The sequence below is a fragment of the Eumetopias jubatus genome, unplaced genomic scaffold (assembly GCF_037043125.1).
Source record: "Eumetopias jubatus isolate StellerSeaLion01/CBP00866 unplaced genomic scaffold, mEumJub1_p1.0 scaffold_2, whole genome shotgun sequence".
Classification (NCBI taxonomy): Eukaryota; Metazoa; Chordata; class Mammalia; order Carnivora; family Otariidae; genus Eumetopias; species Eumetopias jubatus.
This window is the reverse complement of record NW_028274808.1, coordinates 133,167,070-133,186,983: the sequence shown is the minus strand read 5'-3', so window position 1 is coordinate 133,186,983 and position 19,914 is coordinate 133,167,070. Positions and strand designations below refer to the sequence as shown.

The following is a 19,914-nucleotide window of genomic DNA, read 5'->3' as shown; positions in this document are numbered from 1 at the left end:
CATTTATCATTAAAAAAAAACAAACACTTTCCCATGTGCTCCTTTCCCTTGTATCTCCCATGAGATATATATTCATAGTTTCATTGTTTATATAAGCAAAAGCACAAACAAAAAACTGAATATATTCCAAAGTCTATTTACAGGAGAATGAACTCACTATGGAATATTCAGAGACTGTAGTACTTTACAGCAATGAAAATGAATGAACTATCTAATGGATCCACATGAACAAATCTCAAAAATTTAAAGTTAACTTCAACAAAAAGCAAGCAGCAAAATAATGTGTCTTGTGCAATATGTAAAACATATAAATCTAATCCTATATGCTGCTTAGAGATAAATATACCTGTGGTAAAATATAAAGAAAGTCAAGAAGATTGTAAAAATATGTATTTAGGACCTCTGGGGAGAGTGAAGGATATGACTGGGGAGACACAAAAAGACTCAAAGATATTGGTAACGTTCTATTTTTTAATCTGAGTGATAGTATAATGTGTATTCATTTTATTGATCTTCAAAAGTTATATATTCAATATCAATTCACTTGATAATACAAAATATTTTGCAATTTTTAAAGTAAGAATTTCTGCTATGATGAAATTTATTAGATCTCTCAAATGTATCTCAATAGTTGAGTTCTGATTCTTCTGTAGAGAGTTAAAAACATTTGATTTGAAAAAATTCAGTTAATATATACTTAAAAATACATTTACTAATTAAGTAGCATGTAAATATATAACATTTTAAAAACTGCTTTTAGCTATCTAAATTTCTCAATGTTAAAAATAACATGTTGAAATTTTTTAGACATAGATAAAGGGGATAAGGCCTTATTAATATTTTAAGTTTTGCTGTTGAATTGGTTTATATATTAAGAAGACATGCATAGCACATATTGCAAGGATTTCTAGCAATCATTTATTTTGAGAATGCCTTCATATAAGTGAGGATATGTTGATTAAAATAACATGACTTCTTATGATGTATTGTATGGATGTATAATATACATATTGTATATCTCTAACTCCATTTTAAAGGTTATTTAACTAAGAGACTTAGATACAATTTTATTGCCTCTTCAGAGAACCCATTGCTAATAATAGGGAATTTAAAAAATCATCTGTCTTGCATTTTAAGTGTTTAACCTTATGATAATCTGTGTTTATAATTTTTTTGCTTGAAAAAGAATGATTTAAACTTTAACCAACATGTTTGACATCATTAAAAGACCACATCCTACACTCAGAGGAGCCATTTTAGAAAATAATTAGCATTTGCCCTTCAAGAAATTTACAAGTGTATCCCTATAAGAAGAACTCCAGAAATAACTCAATATAAAAATATCAAGCTCAGTCATTGAGAGGGCATCTATTATGAGATTTTAACATTAGTAGCAGCCTAAAGCTTTACTTACAAGGGATTTTAATACCCAAGTTAAACATGATATCCCATCAACTTCTCCCCAAAAATGGATTCTAAGAAATGTGAATCTGTACTTAATAACTCCATTGTGGAAATCTGATTTGATTTTTAAAAAAGAAAATGAGAGGAAAGTAACAAAAATCAATCATTTTAATTTAGAAGTGGCAAATATTCATTTCAGTCACCACAATGAACTGAAAAAGCAGAGTACAAAGTTAACAGATTGAGTCTATTTTCATCAAATGCCTAAAATTAGTCAAAACTTAAGAACTGTTTCATGTTCATGTCCAAAGACCAAAGTAAAGTTTAAAATTCCTTGGAAATTAAAAAAATCCTGTTTCTTAGAAATCTGAAGGAATTTAGTTTTTATCAAGCCAAATGACTTTGAAACAGCATTAACATAAACATGAATGTGGCAAGTTTATTGAAGAAGACAAAACTTCAATATAGACAGAAAAACTTGAAAAATAAATGTGTCATAAATAAGAGTAGAAAAAAGAATAGAAGTAAAAACAATGTAACTTTATTTTTACTAAATAAAACTTTATAGGTTAATTCTTTCATTCAAAAAAAATTAATTGAGTGCCTAACTCAGTCATTTCCCAAACTGGTCCTTTAATACATACAGAGAGTACATGTATGAAACTATATATATATCCATATAAGTAATATATTATTCCCCAAAGCAAATAGCTAATCGTAATATGGTTAGGATACACTATATTAGTAATTAGGTTTACTTTAATTATACATTAAAACCCCATTATTATAGGTTTGATTTTATTTTTGAATCATAGTCATTTAAGTGGAGGTTTTATCCTTAGTATGATGAAGACATCTTCAGAAGTGACTGAGTGTAGAATATTTAACTAACTTAAGAGAATAAATTATTACATATCTATATACCAATAACACAGTGTCTATATCTATTTAATACTGAAGAGCCTCTGGAATCTTTACTTGCTAACTATTAGCTGCCTAAGAGAAGATCAGTTTTACTTACTCAAGTGACAGAAATTTGTTTTTTCAGATATTTTATGTATTCATTATTAACTAATGAGGTTTTAATTTTTGCACTTGTTAATAATGTAGAAAAAATAAAAACAGGAATTGGATCTACTATTCCTAGAAATGAAGTAAATGACAAAAAGAATTTTAAAAGAAATTGGTCAATTTGAAAATGAAATTCATATGCATGCTTTCTGAATATGTGTTAATATAAACCTATTTCATATTTGAGGGTGAAAATAAATCTAACTGATTAAAGATTTCCATGTCAAGTGAATATTTCTTGAAAGCATAAATCTTCAGTCTTAAAACTGAAATATTTTGTTTATTACCTAGCTATGAAAATAACTTAATTTTAAAACACATACCCCCCCGCAAAAAAAAAAAAGAGAGAGAGAGAGAGGGGCGCATATCACTGTTACTAGTTTCATAGGACTGAATTTTAAGGCAGGTCTTTTGAAAGCGTGCTGAATATTTCATATTTGATACTTGTATTATCCACATAAGATCGAGCTAGGAGACAAGGTCAGACTACCACAATGCCAGCTGGTAAATATTTCACATTGGAGTCGCTTAGAGCCCCTCTAAAGGCGGTGAATATATACCATCAGCAGTGTTGTGTTTGAGACCAAAGGGAATTGGTTGAGAATGACACCCATAGAGACCACTGGCTGCTAAGAAGGATACGATCAGTGCCAGGAAACAGCACTGCACCTTTTATCATTTCTCCCATGATGCACCCTACTGACCACATGTCAACTGAAAACAAAAATGAAATGAAGATAAACAAGAAGATAGGAATAGAACAGCAAATAAATGAAAACACTTGGCTACCCATGCCATAGAGCAATGGTCTGACCTTCCACTGACTGGCTCAGAGGCCAGTCTCATGATCATTAGTGTTTTAAACAGTGAAATAGTAAGAACACAAGAATGTCAGGGCCCTCTCTGCTATACAACTGAACTTACAGTGCCACTCAATGCTACTTAATGCATGATAATATCACTTTGCAATTATAATTCAGTGATTAATTTAGTTTCTGGTTTAAAAGGTCTAATTTGCATTCATCTACCAGAATCCTACTGATTTGTATTGTAAATTATTCTAGATTGTCCTAATATGGGAAACATGCAAATTGGTTTCTTTTTTATTCTTTCATATACCATATTTGAAAAAAAAAAAAAAGCTGAGCTGCCAGCAACCTCAAAAGAAAGGGTTTCTTTTACAAAACACATTTACTCTTATTTATAATTATGAATAAATTTCCGGAAGTGAAATGCCAGTTCAAGAATGAATGTTTTGAGATATGCTGGCTCAGTTTCATTGACTCCCATCAAAGAAGCATGTTTCTAAACAGGAAGCCTTGTCTTTATTCTTATAAACATGGTTGCTTTAAAATGGTAAGAAATACTGCCTTTCAAAACAGGATGGTTCAACATGAAATGAACAACATGATTTAAAGAGCTGACACTTCTCAGACTATGAATCCAAAGAAACCTGGAATTCAAGGTAAAATTATTATGGTTTCTCTGCTATTGCCAGTTATCATCCAGAACTTAAAACCAGTAAGCTAGGGCAGAGGGTACACAGGGAGGGGCAAAATGAGAAAAGGCGAAGCAAGAAAGTAAAATCTCTCTAACTATACTTGGTTACTCACGTGTTCCTATTGAAAAGTCAGAAAGAGAGATAGGTCATTCTTAAGGGGGAAGATAACCTAGAAGAATAAAGGATGTTGAGGGGGAGCAAATAGGAAAAGGCATTAAAATAGCAGTACACCCTAATTTTGCTCCACTTACTCTTCAAATCACATTTTGTAATTTGGCAGTGACCTTAAAGAATTCTTCATGAGATTCTTTCCAATGTGAAAATCTCACTCAAAGTTTCCATTATATGACTTAACACCTAAACAGAGTGATCACTGCAAAGAAATGGTTACAGCTTTGAAGGTGATAAGCAAACCAAGAGAAGCAAATTTGCTTTGCTTCCATTTTAGGAAAGCATGTGACATGCAAAAATATCAGGGAAAGATAGAGCAAACAGTTGTGCATCCCTTTATTATTAATGCATTTGTAATTATGGATAATATCTGTCTCACAGGAGATTGGTATTGTGAGAATCTTTGATTAAAGGAAAAAAGAAAAAAGATCTCTGAAAATGCATTTGTTTTGGAATTGCAAGTTTTCTTATCATACTGTCCAAAGTGACCAGTCTAAGTTGCTATTTACAGTGTATCTATTTTTATAGATATTGTGGATGACAAAGACAAAAAATATAGGGAGTTAAAAACTCAATAAGCAGAGTTTTCTCTTGCCTGTACCCATTCAAACACTTGGAAAAGGTGGCTTCTGCCACAAACAGAATCTGGGAATATTGGTATCTGGGAGTTAGAAAGCATCTATTTCTGTTTTTTATTTAATGAAAAAAGTCTCTTCTGTATTATCTCTGGCAGATACTCATTTTTTTCTGCTGCAGAACCAACCCCATTGCTTTTTAACTCTATAACCTTGGTCAAGGTACTTCATCTCTCTAAATATAAACTTCATCCTCTAAAATGTGGATGGTAAATAGTATCTATCATGTAAAATTTTTAAAAAAGATTTGAAAGGATTATGCCTGGTAAAGATCCTTGTACATTGCCTGGTACATAGTAAATATGAATTATATATTGGAATTAAATATATTCTGGAAAGTTTTATTTATTTAACATTAATCTAATATTATATTTAGATACAATAAAGAGATCTTTCCAATGAGGGAAACTCACAGTTCATTGGGTGATCTTTTCACTGTTAAAACCACCTAAAAAGGCATTCCACATATTCAATCACAGCTGTCTCTATGGAACTTCTTTCCATTATCTAAAAAGCAATTGCCCTGCTTCTTCATCTAAGTAATAATGTTAACTTATGTGAATATAGCCTATGATCCTTTGCCACTCCTTTCTTAAAACTGACAGATTTTCATCTTTCAGATTAAAATCCCTTGTCTTTAACTCCCTCATATATGCCTTTAAACAATGGCAAAACTATAACAACAGTTGATCTAAATGGAATCTTAGTCCTTATGTTGCTTCAGTCCCAAATGGTTCTAGACAGTTGTTGGTTTAATAATTGGTACAAATAATTGGCATATCTTCCAGTTCTCCTTTGTGTGGCTCTGCTGGATATAGATATTTCAAAGTAAAAGGAGACCATTTTTTGGAAATTTATCTTCATGTCAGAACCCAAAATAGACTTAATAGATCATAAAGCTTTTCATAAAAATAATGCAGAGATAAAAACCCTAGATCTGAACTACTGATTAATATAATGAATTCTATTTTCTCTATTTTTAAGAACCTTTCTGAGTAACAATACCCTAGAAGCCTTTCCAATTTCCCATTCCCATTTAACCTTACTCACTATTCATTATTCCTACAGACTATCCATGCTTATACCACCAAGTGCTAAGCCTTGTGCCTAGAAATAATACTCTATTATTATGAATTATAAATGTGGAATATATGCACATTTATATGGATCTTTATATACTCAAGACAAGATTATTTCTCAAGATAAACTCATTGCACCAGATTTTGTGAATTATTCATCACAACTAAAACAGGAAATAGGTAATAAAAGAATCTGATACTAAACCTTGTTGGGACAGGGAGGTGGGGGTTGGTGGTAAGCCTTTTCTCAACTAATATACATATCTGTTTATTAGCAAGGAGACTAGATTATTTTATGAGATTTTCAAGATATTCCAATGAATACTAATCGTGCATAGACCTGAGAAGAAATCAGCAAATTCGATTACCGTTGAAAACTGGATTTTGATGCTGAGACTGCTTGATATAATATTTGGGTCTCTGTAAGAGTTTTGTACATTAATGCTGCCCATTTAGAATTCTGATTGTTTTTATGATTTTGATTTATTACATTTTTTCTCCCATCATCAGTATCCCCAGAGGTAGGAAGGAAATTCATTTGCAATGGTGACACTCAGAAACTGAGTCATTTTCCCTAGAAGGGATGTTAAGTAAGTTTTGGTGTTACTAAATTATGGTGATTAATTTTCTAAGTGAGAAAATCTTAAGTATCATCATATCGTTTGCCAGGCATTAAATTATGCTAAGTTATCTTTTTTTCTGTTCTAGCCAAGAGATAGAAATGATATAACATAGGCTCTGGAAGCTTAAATCTAAATAAAGAAAGCATTCTATTTCTATTTCCACTTTCTATCCAATGGTTTGGGTTGTAATCTACAGGGAAATATTTTTTGGACTATGTGAATTTCTACCTAGCAACCTGGCAAATGTCTCCCAATCTAGAAGATTATGTGATTCTGGTAACACAACTGTGAGACCACATTACTTTTCTCCCTCACCTAACTATATCTTTACTTGGCATAGGATTCAGACAATGTGCTTCGATAAATTTTCTTTCAAAGCATACCTCAAAATACAATAGCAAGAAGATTTCATATGATTTTCTAATATCATAACACCATTTCTTTGGAAAGTTTGTTTCAAAAGTTATAAATTTAGATATTTAACAAGAGGATATTGTTTTTAAACTTCAGTGAAAAGATGGAATTATATAAAAGAAACATATTTTGCACATGTAAATCTAAATAAGAAAAATAACATTTATGGAATGTTAAATATTCTAATGCCAGGAAATCAAAGGAAGATTTTCTCCTTGAGGCTACCCGTTCAACTTGCTTTTCTTGCTTTAGAACTTCTATGTCATTATATTATTAATTTTAACCTTTATTTAAAACACTTTATATTTCTGATTTGCTTTTTTACAAAACAGAAAAAACCCATTGAAACTTATAGCAAAGCCATAAAAACTTTTAGCTTCATATTAAATTACAAATAAAACAATAGACTGATAAACTTACAAAATATTTTGCCATAAAAAAGACCTAAATAATTTTTTATTGCACCAATGTTTTAAATGTCATCTTTCAAAATCCATGTAATTCTGTAGTATATAGAAATAAGTAATTCAAAGAAATCCTAATGTTGAAAAATGTGTTTTTCTTTAAACTTTCCTTTTCACTTTTCACTGTTCTGATCAATAAACAGCAAACACTGGCTCCAGATGTCTCATAGTATCACCAGTGTCAGTATCTTCACTTCATTCTGTACATCAGATTACAGAAGTATTTTAGTGAGTGGCAAACTTTATTTTTCTTTCTTTTTACTGTTGTCTAATTCACAGATAATTTTTGTTTCTCATCCTTTGATAGAAATTTTTTTATTCTAGGTGGCCTTTTAGTTATTTTCTTTTTTTCTTTTTTTTATTTATCTAATTCAATTTGAAGCTTATTTGGGCTGGAGTGTCCCCAAACCAATTAACTTTATAACATAAATCTTGTTTCTTAGCTTTGAAGGTATTTGTAGGTATGTGTATGTTTGTAAACATCTAATGTCTTATCACCGCAGCAATCCTGTAAGATAGGGAGAATGGGTATTTTATAAAGTAAATTAAAATTTGGGGGCTCACATGACCAAAGTGAACAGGACCAGAAGCCAGTTCTTGGAGCCCTATTGCAGTATAAGTTTGACTTTCACTGGACGGCGGAAGGGAGAAAGAGTGTTGCACACAGTAGGTATCACTGTTCACGTACTCTGTCCTAAGGGCCACCTGGGGCCAGGACAGTTTCAATGGAATATCATAGTAATGACTAAAGAATGTGTTTTATTGTCTGTAGTTTTCCCCTCAATATTTCACTTCATTTAAAAAAAAATCACTCAGTACATTGTCTACAGAACTATAGAGGGATAGGGAAAAATAACATGCTTTTAAACTTTTCTGTATGAATTTCCAGGAGACAGGGAACTTCTTGGTAGTCCTAGTGGAGCTTTGTGAATGCTAGCGCTCAGTAGCTACTCTCTGAGACATCAAGGGGTCAAGGTCCAGCTCCTCAATTTCTTGCCTTCCGTTCCACCCTGGAAGTCCATCCTGGCTTGCTGCTCCCTTGAAATCTATCTCTCTGAACTCCTTTTATGACCATCATGCTTTATCCCGCCCTCTGGTGTACTCTGGCCTAGTCTCAATTTCCGGGGAGAGGGATTTTCCTCTTATAACTATGTCCTCCTTCCATCTTTTTAGATCACTTCGATCTGGAGTTCCCACTCTAGTGATCCCTGTCTTACTCAGATTTCCTCAAAATAATAATAAAAGAGTAATAAACAAATTAATGGTGAAATATATTCTTTCAAACAAGTACAAAGAAATAAAGGTGAAAAGGCTTTTTTTTTTTAATGATCATCTGCAACGTGCTTACGGGTATGAAAGAATGACCGAAGTTTTACTTCACACCTTTATTTAAGGTCATAAATCATATATGGTTTGATATAATACTGTATTACTTTAATATTAGGTAAAAGACTCAGACTATAGTAATGTATTAGTTGCAAAAGTTTATTAGAAAGTATGCATGGTTATTTCAAAGAGGTAAGGAGTGAGAATATCTATCTGTGTTATATGGATATAATAATCCACACCTCTAATTTTTATTCACTTTACTTTGATTATTCCTAATTTTACTGTTCAAGCTTAAAAAAGATATGACATTTATTAAATTTGAGGATGTTTTCTTTATTTACTCAAACATATTTTTGGCAGATCGTTTATCTGTTCCTTAATAACTTGGCTCCTTGGCAAGTTTATATGTAAATCCTTTTCATTCTAACTGAAATTTCTCATGTCTTCAGAGGGAAAAGAAAAAGGGGCTATTTTAGCAGTCCGATCCAGCCTTAATTGGAGATAATATCTTGAGGTCTAGCAATTTCAAATGAATGCAGTGTGCCTCTTTTTAATATCACCCAGTTCCAGGGAACTCTGGCCAAGAACCCTAGATAAAGGACTTCACAGGGCTTGCTCAAAGAAGCTGTTGCCATTTGAAGTAGAATGGAAGACAAAAGGTAAAAAGAATATATCTAAAAGAAGTAGACTTCAGGAAAGAATTTGTATTATATGAAAATTCTACTGGTATTATGAAACTTCAGTAATCAAGAATATGGCATGCCCTAATTGGGGCTTGGGGTGCCGGAGGGAGTCAGTGACTAAATATCCCTTTAAAGAAAAACACAACTTCTAAGAAAGCTTAACTTTAAGTTATTTTTGAAAGAAACAAAATCTGAATGAAATGCAAAGTGACTGATACCTCTTTTATGATCGTTGGACTAAAGAAAATAATGGACCTCATATATTTACTGCTAACTTGAAATTTGTCATGGGCCAAAGAATTTTTAGTAATACTATATGTCAAAATATAACCTATGAAATAGGTTTTAATCATAACACTGTAATAAAAATCAAGTGTGTAATAGTGTATGTTTGTATAATTAAACTATTCAAACAATAAAAACAAATATTTTATAAATAATCCTTTGGATATTAAAAAATCAGCAAATTAATGGAAAAGCAAATACATATATATATGTATGTATTTTGCCAACACTTTCATAATCAAGAAACTAACCTGTGATATCATCTGGATCATATCAATAGCTAAGAAACCCACACAGTGTTTCTCAAAATGCAAAGACAGTTTTAATGCAGGCAAATAGCTAAAACTTCAGTCATCACTAATAATTTCATAAAATTTCCCAATTTGTCAAGGTGTTTTACTATTTTTGCTGTAGGTTCAGATTAAGAAAAAGAACATTATAAAGTTCTGTGGGAGAGAGGAATACTGTTGATTATGATGATAGAGTATTATCAAATAATTTTTCAGCCTCAGAGAAATTTAATAGAAATTACTCTGAATAATTATAAGGGAAAGTCAAGGGAACTTATGATTCCTTTTTTTTATGTCTCTGAAGAATCTTGGAAGAAGTCAATTAGCATATGTTACACTTTGATATTACTTCCATTAAATGCTGAAATCATTTCAAATATGATAAAACATTGGTATGATTCTTCTCTCCATAAATACTCCATCAACCCCAAAACTTGTATCTGATCATCATGGTTAGTGAAGTTAATTCAATGCTCTGATCTCTCGATTGTTGGTGGGAAACTCTAATCATAAGCTTATAATAACTTCATGTAAAGATTAATGAAACAATTCCACTCAAAAACACTGAGTACATGTAATCCATTCTTCAATAGGGATACTACAGTTTAATTTTTAAATATGGTCATGACTTAAGAAATTAAATTATAATTTTAATTATAGGTAAAATGAACTAAGGATTTAAATCTAAATGGAAACATTTTCAGAAAGATGGCAGTTCTTCTAACATGATTTATCTGGAAATCATTTACTCCTATTTAAGTAAAATTTAACATAAGCAAGATGTTTTCCACTATAAATGTCTTTACGTAACTTTTCCATTGACTTTTAAGTTTGTATGCAGGCTCATTATCATATATGGCAGTAGGCTATCAAAGACCATTATTTTATATGATCATCACTGAGATAAAAGAATACTGAATGCAAATCCTTATCACAATCTAAATTTTTGTGTTAGAGTTTATTCAATTTCTAGGATCACTTATCAAGGATATATATTCTATGTATTGATTTTAGCACAATTTACTTTCAGTTCCAAATATTTTCCTGAAACAAACCATAATAAAAGGGAAAAAAGACCTCCAAGAAACAATCATTGGAAGAATAGAGAATTACCAATATGATGCTATTATTTTTGTTTGCCTTTTTTTCCGAAGGGTATTTTGGCTTTTTCTAATTTTATTTGCTTTTAAATTTAATACTGCTAAAATAGGACAAAAGTAATCCTGAGGAGCTATATTAGATCTCAGAGAACCGTGGCACATAGCAATCAAGTGACCTATAACAACACCACATGGAAATGAGATATTCTGTGACTTTTTATCTTCCACTAACTAGTGCATTATAAAGATGTAGCTGTGCAACTTCACTTTGAGTACTGATTGAGAAGTTCCTTTTTTTTTTGGTCTGAAATATGTTATACCCCAAAGAAAAAAGCATATACAGATACATACATACACGCACTTCTATTTTTATATGAAATCAATACATTTACATATGAATGTGAATTATAATAGTGTTCAAGTCAACTACCTAGGATATATAATTTATCCTCAAAATGTGAATAATTTAAAATAAAAGTAAAATGAACTATTATCATTTTAATATCAATATAAAATTATTGAGATATTTTAAATGCTTTCTTTTTATAGCCTCAAAATCTAGTATGCATTTTGCACATAAAATACATCTCAATTCAGACTAGTCATAATTTAAGTGCTAAATAGCCACATGTGGTTAGTGGCTACCTAATGGACAGAATAGTTCTAGAAGATGTCATTACTCTTGCTTTACTATTGGAATTTAGAGAATATCTTACTGATATCCAGCAGAATAAATAAATGCCTACATAAATGAGTGCTCATGGTGGTATAAACTTCTCATTGAGTCTACTAAATAACAACTATAATCTTTCTTACATAATAAAAGAGTTCCTTAATAGAGCTTTCTTATTAATCAGATACAATATTTAATAGAATTATGGACCACATATTTATTGGCAGTTTCTAAAAAATTTCACATATAATAAATATACTGAACTCAATCTTGCATTATCACTGTTAAAGTTGGCAACTGTTGTACATAGATTTGCATGATTGTGTGTTAGCAGGGTATTTCTATATGTATAAAGTATATTCTCTATTAATATATAAACTTTATTACCTATATGTACAAACACTAATATGTGACTTTGTTAGAGAATGAACTTTTTGTCATTTCAGAAATATGCCAGCTCATTTAATAATTCTAAATCATAAATATCTCTCCCAGAAATTCCTGATGGAATCTAGTACAGGACTTAGTGGTAGAACTCAAATAAACACTACTTCTTCAAATTCTAAATTTCACTGGAAAAGCAATTATCTGGGTCTCAGTCATATCTCCAAGCCTATTTTAAACCCAGCTAATCTCTGGAAATCTGCATAATAATTATGATTTTTAAATGTGGAAGTTCATGTTGTACGGAGGATAAGCTATATTGACCTATTTAAGACTGGAGAGTGTCAAGAGTAATTCAAATCAATGAAACTCTAGAAAGAAGCTTAGGATGTCAGCAAGGAGAGAAATTATATGCCTAAATGTTATAGAAGCATAAAATGGCTTTAGAAAAAAGATGGAAAATACTTGCAAATAGTGACTTCTTTTGCTAATTATAAAGATAAAGATATTTTAATAATTTGGGATTTGGTGACCTCTCTTATTTATGAAAAAAATAGCATTGCTATTTTGAGTTACAGACAAGAAAATAATTTAAAGAAAAAAAGCCCACTGAAAATTTAATTAAAACAAATCATTGCAGTAGGTAGTATTCAGTACTGGTCAGATTATATAAATCATCACTTTGTTTTTTAATCACAATTACACCACTTACCCAACTTTTTGCTTCTATCTTTACTCTCCTGGTAAAATCATTATGTGTTTAAAGGGAGAGAGAACAAAACAGGTAAAGCTGCAGCAAAAGGTACAAGGATACAGTCCCTTCCTGGAAAGAGGATTTTGTGGCGAACCATTTCTCCCATAATGCATCCCACAGACCATATATCCACTAGAACAGGAGAGAGGGAAGTGAAGAAAAGGAAGGAAAGTAAAGTTAACTAAGATAATTGATCTCTGAAGGAGGAGGAAAAAGAACAGTTTGATTAGAAGGTACAATTTTTGTCTCCCACCAAAAGTTACCCCCAAATGAAACCAGCACTGTAATATGACATTAACAATGTTTAGTATGAGAACTCAAATTAATTTTTAAAAATTACTTTATGGGTATCTTAGATTGCCTCTGTAGTGCCATAAAGGGGTGACATGGAAACACAGAAGCTACACCAAAAGTATTTCCATAGCAGGCGGCGGCTAAAAGACATAGGGGTTTTTGACCATTTGTTGGATGTAACAAAAATAATTTTAATCAACCTGGAGGGGTGGCTGTTTCCATTTTCTATTCCACTCAGTTACGTGGAATAGGGCAACGGCAACGAGAGACCACTCTTTTGTTCTCTTTGTTTTTGTTTGTTTGTTTGGTTGGTTGGTTAGTTGGTTGGCTGGTTCAAAACAAGGTACATGCAAGCAAATCCAAGAAACTAGGAAACAGCTGAAACCGTGGTTTCAAGGCAGATGTATTGGAATTCCTGGTGTTCAGGACTTAGTTTTTCCTTCAGAAGTTATCCTTGTAAATAAATAACAGTTTTAGTTTCTATTTGAAGTATTTCAAGAATAAAGATATGACCAATTAACACATGTATAAAGGAATCATCTGGAAGTAAAGCAAAAAAAGTATTAAAGGTGTTTAAAAATTGTTCTATTTATTTGTTTGTTTTGTTTATTTCTCAATTGTCATACTTGTTAACCAAACATGTTCACCTTCTCTTACCAATCTTTACCCTCTTCCAACTTGCTTTTTAGTAAGGACCAAGGGAACTTTGGGGCAAAAACATTAGGCTGAAATGCTCCTTGGGGAAGGAAGGCAGGGGTAGGTGCACAGGACAGCTGGGCATGCCTGATGGAGGAACAAGCGGGTTCTTCTGCATGATAACTTTGCACTCATAGGGCAAGAGGGCAGCACAGCACAAGGGTGCTAGCTATACCTTCACAGATCTAGAGAAGTGGAAACACTAAGGCAGTAACTTGCAACCTTTTCTGGTGAGGGAAGGAAGAGGGAAGAAATTATAAGCCATTTGTGCAGCCAAGATCCATAACGCCATAATAGGCAAATTCAGATCCTACCCCCAGACCTCTGTAGAGCCTTGATTTCTTGATTTTTTTAAATTGGTTCCCCTTTGAATTTTTACAAATAACCTGTGAAAAATGTATACAAATATCTTCTTTTCCAAGTAAGTTAGATGTGGTATTATACCTTGGGAAGAGGACTAGATTTGCCTGTTCCAAGTTAAAGGGTAACAGAATCCTGCCTTCGCTCACCAAAGTGAACCTGACCTTCCTAAGAGCTGACTTCTCCCTTTCCTCTGCACAAATACACAGAAGTATTGGCCTTCTTCTAATCTGAAAGTACACAATGAAATTTTTTAAAACTTTGGTGACCAGGGAATTTTCATAAAGTTACCCTTTGGCACCTGCACATAAAAATACATGGATAGTTATTTTTATAAAATTTATAAAAATAGACTGCTAGGAATTAAATAGAATAAAACATAAAATAACCATGCAAGGTACATTGATCATATATATACAATCCTAATTTAAAACAATTTTAATTCTTAAATTTATTAGATATATTTTTTAATATGCTACATTACTTGTTAGAGGTATTCTTTTCAAAATAGTAAATGGCAATGCATTTTAATAAGTGTCTTATAAAGTCTTTAATAAAATCAAATTGTAATACATTTTGGAGAATCTTTCTTTTCTTTTAAAATGTTCATGAATACTAGATTTTTTTAATGAAAGCAGTAATATAAAATTTAATATTTTCTCTATGATTTGGAATTTATAAAAATTTACTAGGTAATTTCTCTCCTAAATATTACTCACAGAGCAATTTAAAGCATTAAAGAAACTCTTATCTAACTTGAACAATTTGGATTATTCTAAATTGACTATACTTTGAGCATTTGTAAGATTCTTGCTCCAAGGACTTAAGACATCTTTTTGTCTTTTCCTAGGACTAGAGCCATCAATCTAAGATAGCCATGAAGCCAAATGGCTAAATGTAAGAGACTACTTCCTGTTTTCATACTCACTTTGAGCTAAGCTCCAACCCAAACAGCAATTTGTCTCAATATCTACAGCATGTGTGCTAATCAATATCTGCTTGACTGTTTAATCAGATTCCATCCACAATTCTTTTTGGCCATAACATGTTAGTGTTCTTGTAGTAAAGCTTACTTTAAGAAATATCCTTCACATTTTTTATGAGTGATTCTTCCTAGTATTATTTTTTAAAACCTTCTAAATATGAAAGTTGGCAGCCCTATTAAAAATATATATTCATATACATGAGAGAGAACATTGCCCTTGACCATCTAAGATGTATACACATTTTCTTCATGGTTTGTGTGGCTGCTATGCAGAAGCCTCCTTACCATTCTCCTTGTAGCCCATTCCCAGAATAACCTCGGGGGCTCTATAATAACGTGTAACCACATAAGGAGTCATCATGAAGCTTGTGCCTGCCGTCCTGGCTAGTCCAAAGTCGAGGATTTTCAACGTACAATCAGACTTGACTACAATGTTACTTGGTTTTAAATCCTGATGGTAGGAACAAGAGAAGAAATTAAAAGCCAGCAGCAAATGGAACATATGATTTCTATCTACTCAATCAATACGGCAGTCTTGCAATAGTACAGAGAGGGCCCCCCTTGACTGCAAAGCCCTATATGAAGCAAATGATTACTGCCCCAAAGAAGTTTACAATGTTTTTTTGATATTTTTAAGATATGTTCAAAAACTTCTTAAGCCCAGAAGGGAATTGGACTATGAATTTTACAATTTAGGATCATCTTGGGAAGAGGTTTTAGAATAAATAACATGTCATTTATTGTCCTCTGTTAGGTTTTTCCTTGTGGCAACATAAACCTTTCATCTTATTTTTCATTTCTAGGCCTGACAGAAGAGCAGATCAGGGCAGCTGTCTTAATGCTGCCAGAAACAAGCTGTGGAAACGAACAGTCTTATTCCAGCTACACATATGACCTCTGCCAATCAAGGGGCTAGAAAACATGAGGCTTCTCAGAAGTGGACTCTCAATGAGCTGAAACAAAGTGCAAACAAAATCAGCTACAGTGTAGCTAAAATTTTCTTCTGTACATTAGTGAACTTTGTGTTAATTCTATTTTAAAAGAAATGAGGAAGTACATTATATTCAACCTACCCTTCCTACATAAAGAAAATAACCTACAATTGCTCTTTCTCTTCTCCAAAAACACCTTAATTATAATTCTGGAGAGGGTATTCTTACCCTGTGAATAATTCCAGCAGAGTGAAGGTGCTTGATGCCACACAACATTTGGTATAGCAGGTAAGACATTCGTTCATGGTCTAATTCCATCTGAATCACCTGACACAAGTTGGCATCCATCAGTTCCATTACTAAGTAACTGGAAGGTAAATCCACAAGATTAGTTCCAAATCACAAGATCTGTGAAGTCCTTCAAAGAGGTCAGAATCCCCGCCTAAATCTGTAAGTCTTCCAAACTTCCCAGCTCTACGTCTGACTCAATTAAGAATATGAAGAACTTCCAACTATTTTTGCACACATTTAGCCATGGTAACTCTACCACAAGGTGACTAGCAGAAGCAGCATTTATTAGTGTGTGGTTCCTGCCCATATATTTTCTTTTTTCCCCCTGCCCCTATATTTTCTACCTTCATCTTGTCCTCACTTTTCCCTGAATTCCCTGAGTTCTTTCTGGAGTGTTATGATTACAAATAAGAAAAAAATCAGAATAGCATCTTCTATTAAATGCAATGTATCTGTGTCAAATGAGACAACGTACTAGGATCCACTTCCTCTCCTCTGTTAATGTCACTAGATAGATTCTTTTTGCACAAAATCAAAGACACCACAGAAGTAGAAATAAAGATTTTAAGATGATTTTTAACATGTCCCTCTTATAATTTATTTCTCAAAGTGAATAGATTCATCCCAGAAAGCTCACAGCGTCAATTGATAATAAAAAATACATAATAAATAATAAATCTTCTCTGATTGAACCAAGAACATTGGACAATAAAGCATAAGCACCAGAAGGCCAGAAAGAAGCAGAAGTGTCTTTCCAGGAAGTAACACCAGAAACAGAACCTTCTGTCCTATCACCAGATCCCTTTCATTTGCTGTTAGCTCTTATCTCCCTTTAATCTCTACAAGGGATTTCATCCCTTGATCTTGTCAATTTCCCTTGAGTTATGTGAGTGCTGTGTTCTCTCTTCCTTCATGAGTTTTGTTACTTACACATCTTGGAATTCCTCCAATGTTTTCTGGGGTGTGAAGACATTTAATAAACTAATAATCTGGAAAAGAAACAGTGGAAGAGACAGAGGAAGGAGAGAAAGAAAAAAGGAGAGAACAAATTATTTAAAAAGCATTTAAACAAGTGTTTAACCCAACTCAAAGTCATATACTAGTGTTATGGCAGAAATAGAAAAGTTGGAAAAAAATTTCTAGAACTGTCTCACAGAACATAGAAAAATGTATTCAGAAAGGACACACGATATATGTCTTCAGGTTAAATATAATTAAAAAGCTCAAATTCTTAGGCAGAAGGAAAAGTCAAAGAAGATATATAATTGAGGTATTGCTTTAGAGTGTGATCCTCCTTGGTAGAATACAGAGTTGTAATGTAATTAATAAGCAAAAAAAGAAGAAAAGCCATGTAAGAAAAATGGGCAGCAGCAAAATACCCAACAAGATATAGCAAGGTCATGTTTTTCCTCCAAATGAACAAGGTGGTGCTTTAATTTGAGATTTTTTTGTGTTGCTACTTTAGTTTTTTGGCTTCTCTTTCACGCACAAATATTATTTAAACTAATGCTATAATGATATGTTAGGAAAAGGTATATCCTAGATGATATCAATAATAAATTTAGTGAAAAATGTATTTAAAAAGTTATTGAAATTCTGTTTCTTAAATTTTTTGTTTCCTGCTTTGGTTATTTTATATATTAAGTAGCAAAGAAGTTTACCTTCTAGCATAAGTAAATTAAAAAAAAAAACAACAACTCTGTCACATTACCAAATATATTGCATACATAAACAACTCAAGATGTTCTTTCAGCTAAATATTCTCTACTAATGTGCCAGTAGGAAATAAAAATAAAGAATTTGGATAATATTCTTCTACTCACAGGATAGATGCAACAATTTCAATAAAACTGGGTAAGTACAAGTTTCAGATTTAAACATCTTTAAACTATGAATTAATAAATTTTAGTAAATTTTGTAAGCGGTATGGAAACATATGAAGTGATTTTAAATATCTGAGAAATGCAGTCAAGTCTAGGGAATGTTTTAGGCCACGTGTAGCTTTCATTTGTTGAGGAATTATTGACAAAAAAAATTACAATGCCATGCAATATTTTCATATATATGTTATATACACACAAATGTATATATGGCAATAGCTATAACATATTAAGAAAACCATGATCACCTCTTCTAAAGCAACCTTAGGGTATGGAATATGCATACAGAAAAAAAATTTTCAAAATATCTCTAAAACTTGTGATTAAGTGTTGAAAAGTGTCTATGTGATACATCTTCCATTGTATATATATCACACATATTTAGTGGGCCTGTTTTTCTAGTATTTCATCAGTCTTGCAAAGTAATTCATTTTGATATGTGTTCAAACAAAACCATCAGAGACTGTGCGCAGGGCACGCGCGCGCGCACACACACACACACACACACACACACATACCATACACAAACAACCCTTAAATATGGGAAAATGCTAACCCGTATCACCTGGTAAATAAATAATCTAGGTATTCTAAAATTAATTTAGAAAATAGCATTACAATTTTGAGTAAATCAAGATTATTTTAAAAGGTAAATTCTCCACTATGTATTCTTATTTTCCCATTTCCTATTCCCTTGTTTTATCGCCTTCATCTTCTTTGATTTCCCTCTGTTCTTTCTTTGCTCCCTTGTAAATTCTTTTTTTTTCTTTAATTAACATATAATGTATTATTTGTTTCAGGGGTACAGGTCTGTGATTCATCAGTCTTACACAATTCACAGTGCTCCCCATAGCACATACCCTCCCCAATGTCCATCACGCAGGCACCCCATCCCTCTCACCCCCCTCCACTCCAGCAACCCTCAGTTTGTTTCCTGAGATTAAGAGTCTCTTATGGTTTGTCTCCCTCTCTGGTTTCATCTTGTTTCATTTTTCCCTCCCTTCCCCTATGGATCCCTTGTAAATTCTAATTCCTTCTATTAACCAATTGAAAATCGTGTCTTTAGAAACATAGCATCACAGGTATTTTCATTTTGGTTCAACAATTTCATGCAGGAATCTAATTCGGTTCCTTTATTCCAGCATCTTAAAATGCAGATGTGAAGCAATGTTCGTCCTGGCCCCACAATCACATTAGCTATCACTTCCTAGAATTAAGCATTCATTTTCTTAATGGATTCTCTTCTCTATTATTAAAGATTTAGTTGGCGGGCTCCTGGGTGGCTCAGATGGTTGGGCGTCTGCCTTCGGCTCAGGTCATGATCCCAGGGTCATGGGATCAAGCCCCACATCGGGCTCCTGGCTCAGCGGGGAGCCTGCTTCTCCCTCTGCCTCTCTCCCTGCTCATGCTTTCTCTCTCTGTATCTCTGTGTCTCAAATGAATAAATAAAATCTTTAAAAAAAAAAGATTTAGTTGGGATTACTTCACTGTTTTACTTTACTTTCCACAGCATTTACAGAGTTCTACATTCTGACTGCTTTTACTTAGTATTAGAAGTACTAACGTGGGACTTCCATTTGGTTGTAAGTGAACTTCCTCTCTGTTAACAAGTTCCA

General features: G+C 32.5%; 1 protein-coding gene across 3 annotated transcripts in view; it reads right to left on the bottom strand.

Annotated features, from left to right (window-relative positions):
* MAPK10 (mitogen-activated protein kinase 10) overlaps positions 1-19,914 on the bottom strand; it is a 163,513-nt gene that overhangs the window by 66,876 nt on the left and 76,723 nt on the right. The window contains exons 4-7 of one of the 3 annotated variants that reach the window (XM_028124192.1): positions 17,349-17,407; positions 16,356-16,494; positions 15,481-15,646; positions 12,921-12,992 (exon numbers count right to left, since the gene is read on the bottom strand). In XM_028124192.1, the coding sequence (XP_027979993.1) occupies positions 12,921-12,992; positions 15,481-15,646; positions 16,356-16,494; positions 17,349-17,407 (436 nt within the window). Of the gene's footprint in view, positions 1-3,117; positions 3,190-12,920; positions 12,993-15,480; positions 15,647-16,355; positions 16,495-17,348; positions 17,408-19,914 lie in introns of all 3 variants that reach the window. The other 2 variants (XM_028124193.2, XM_028124196.2) reach the window with 2 other exon arrangements.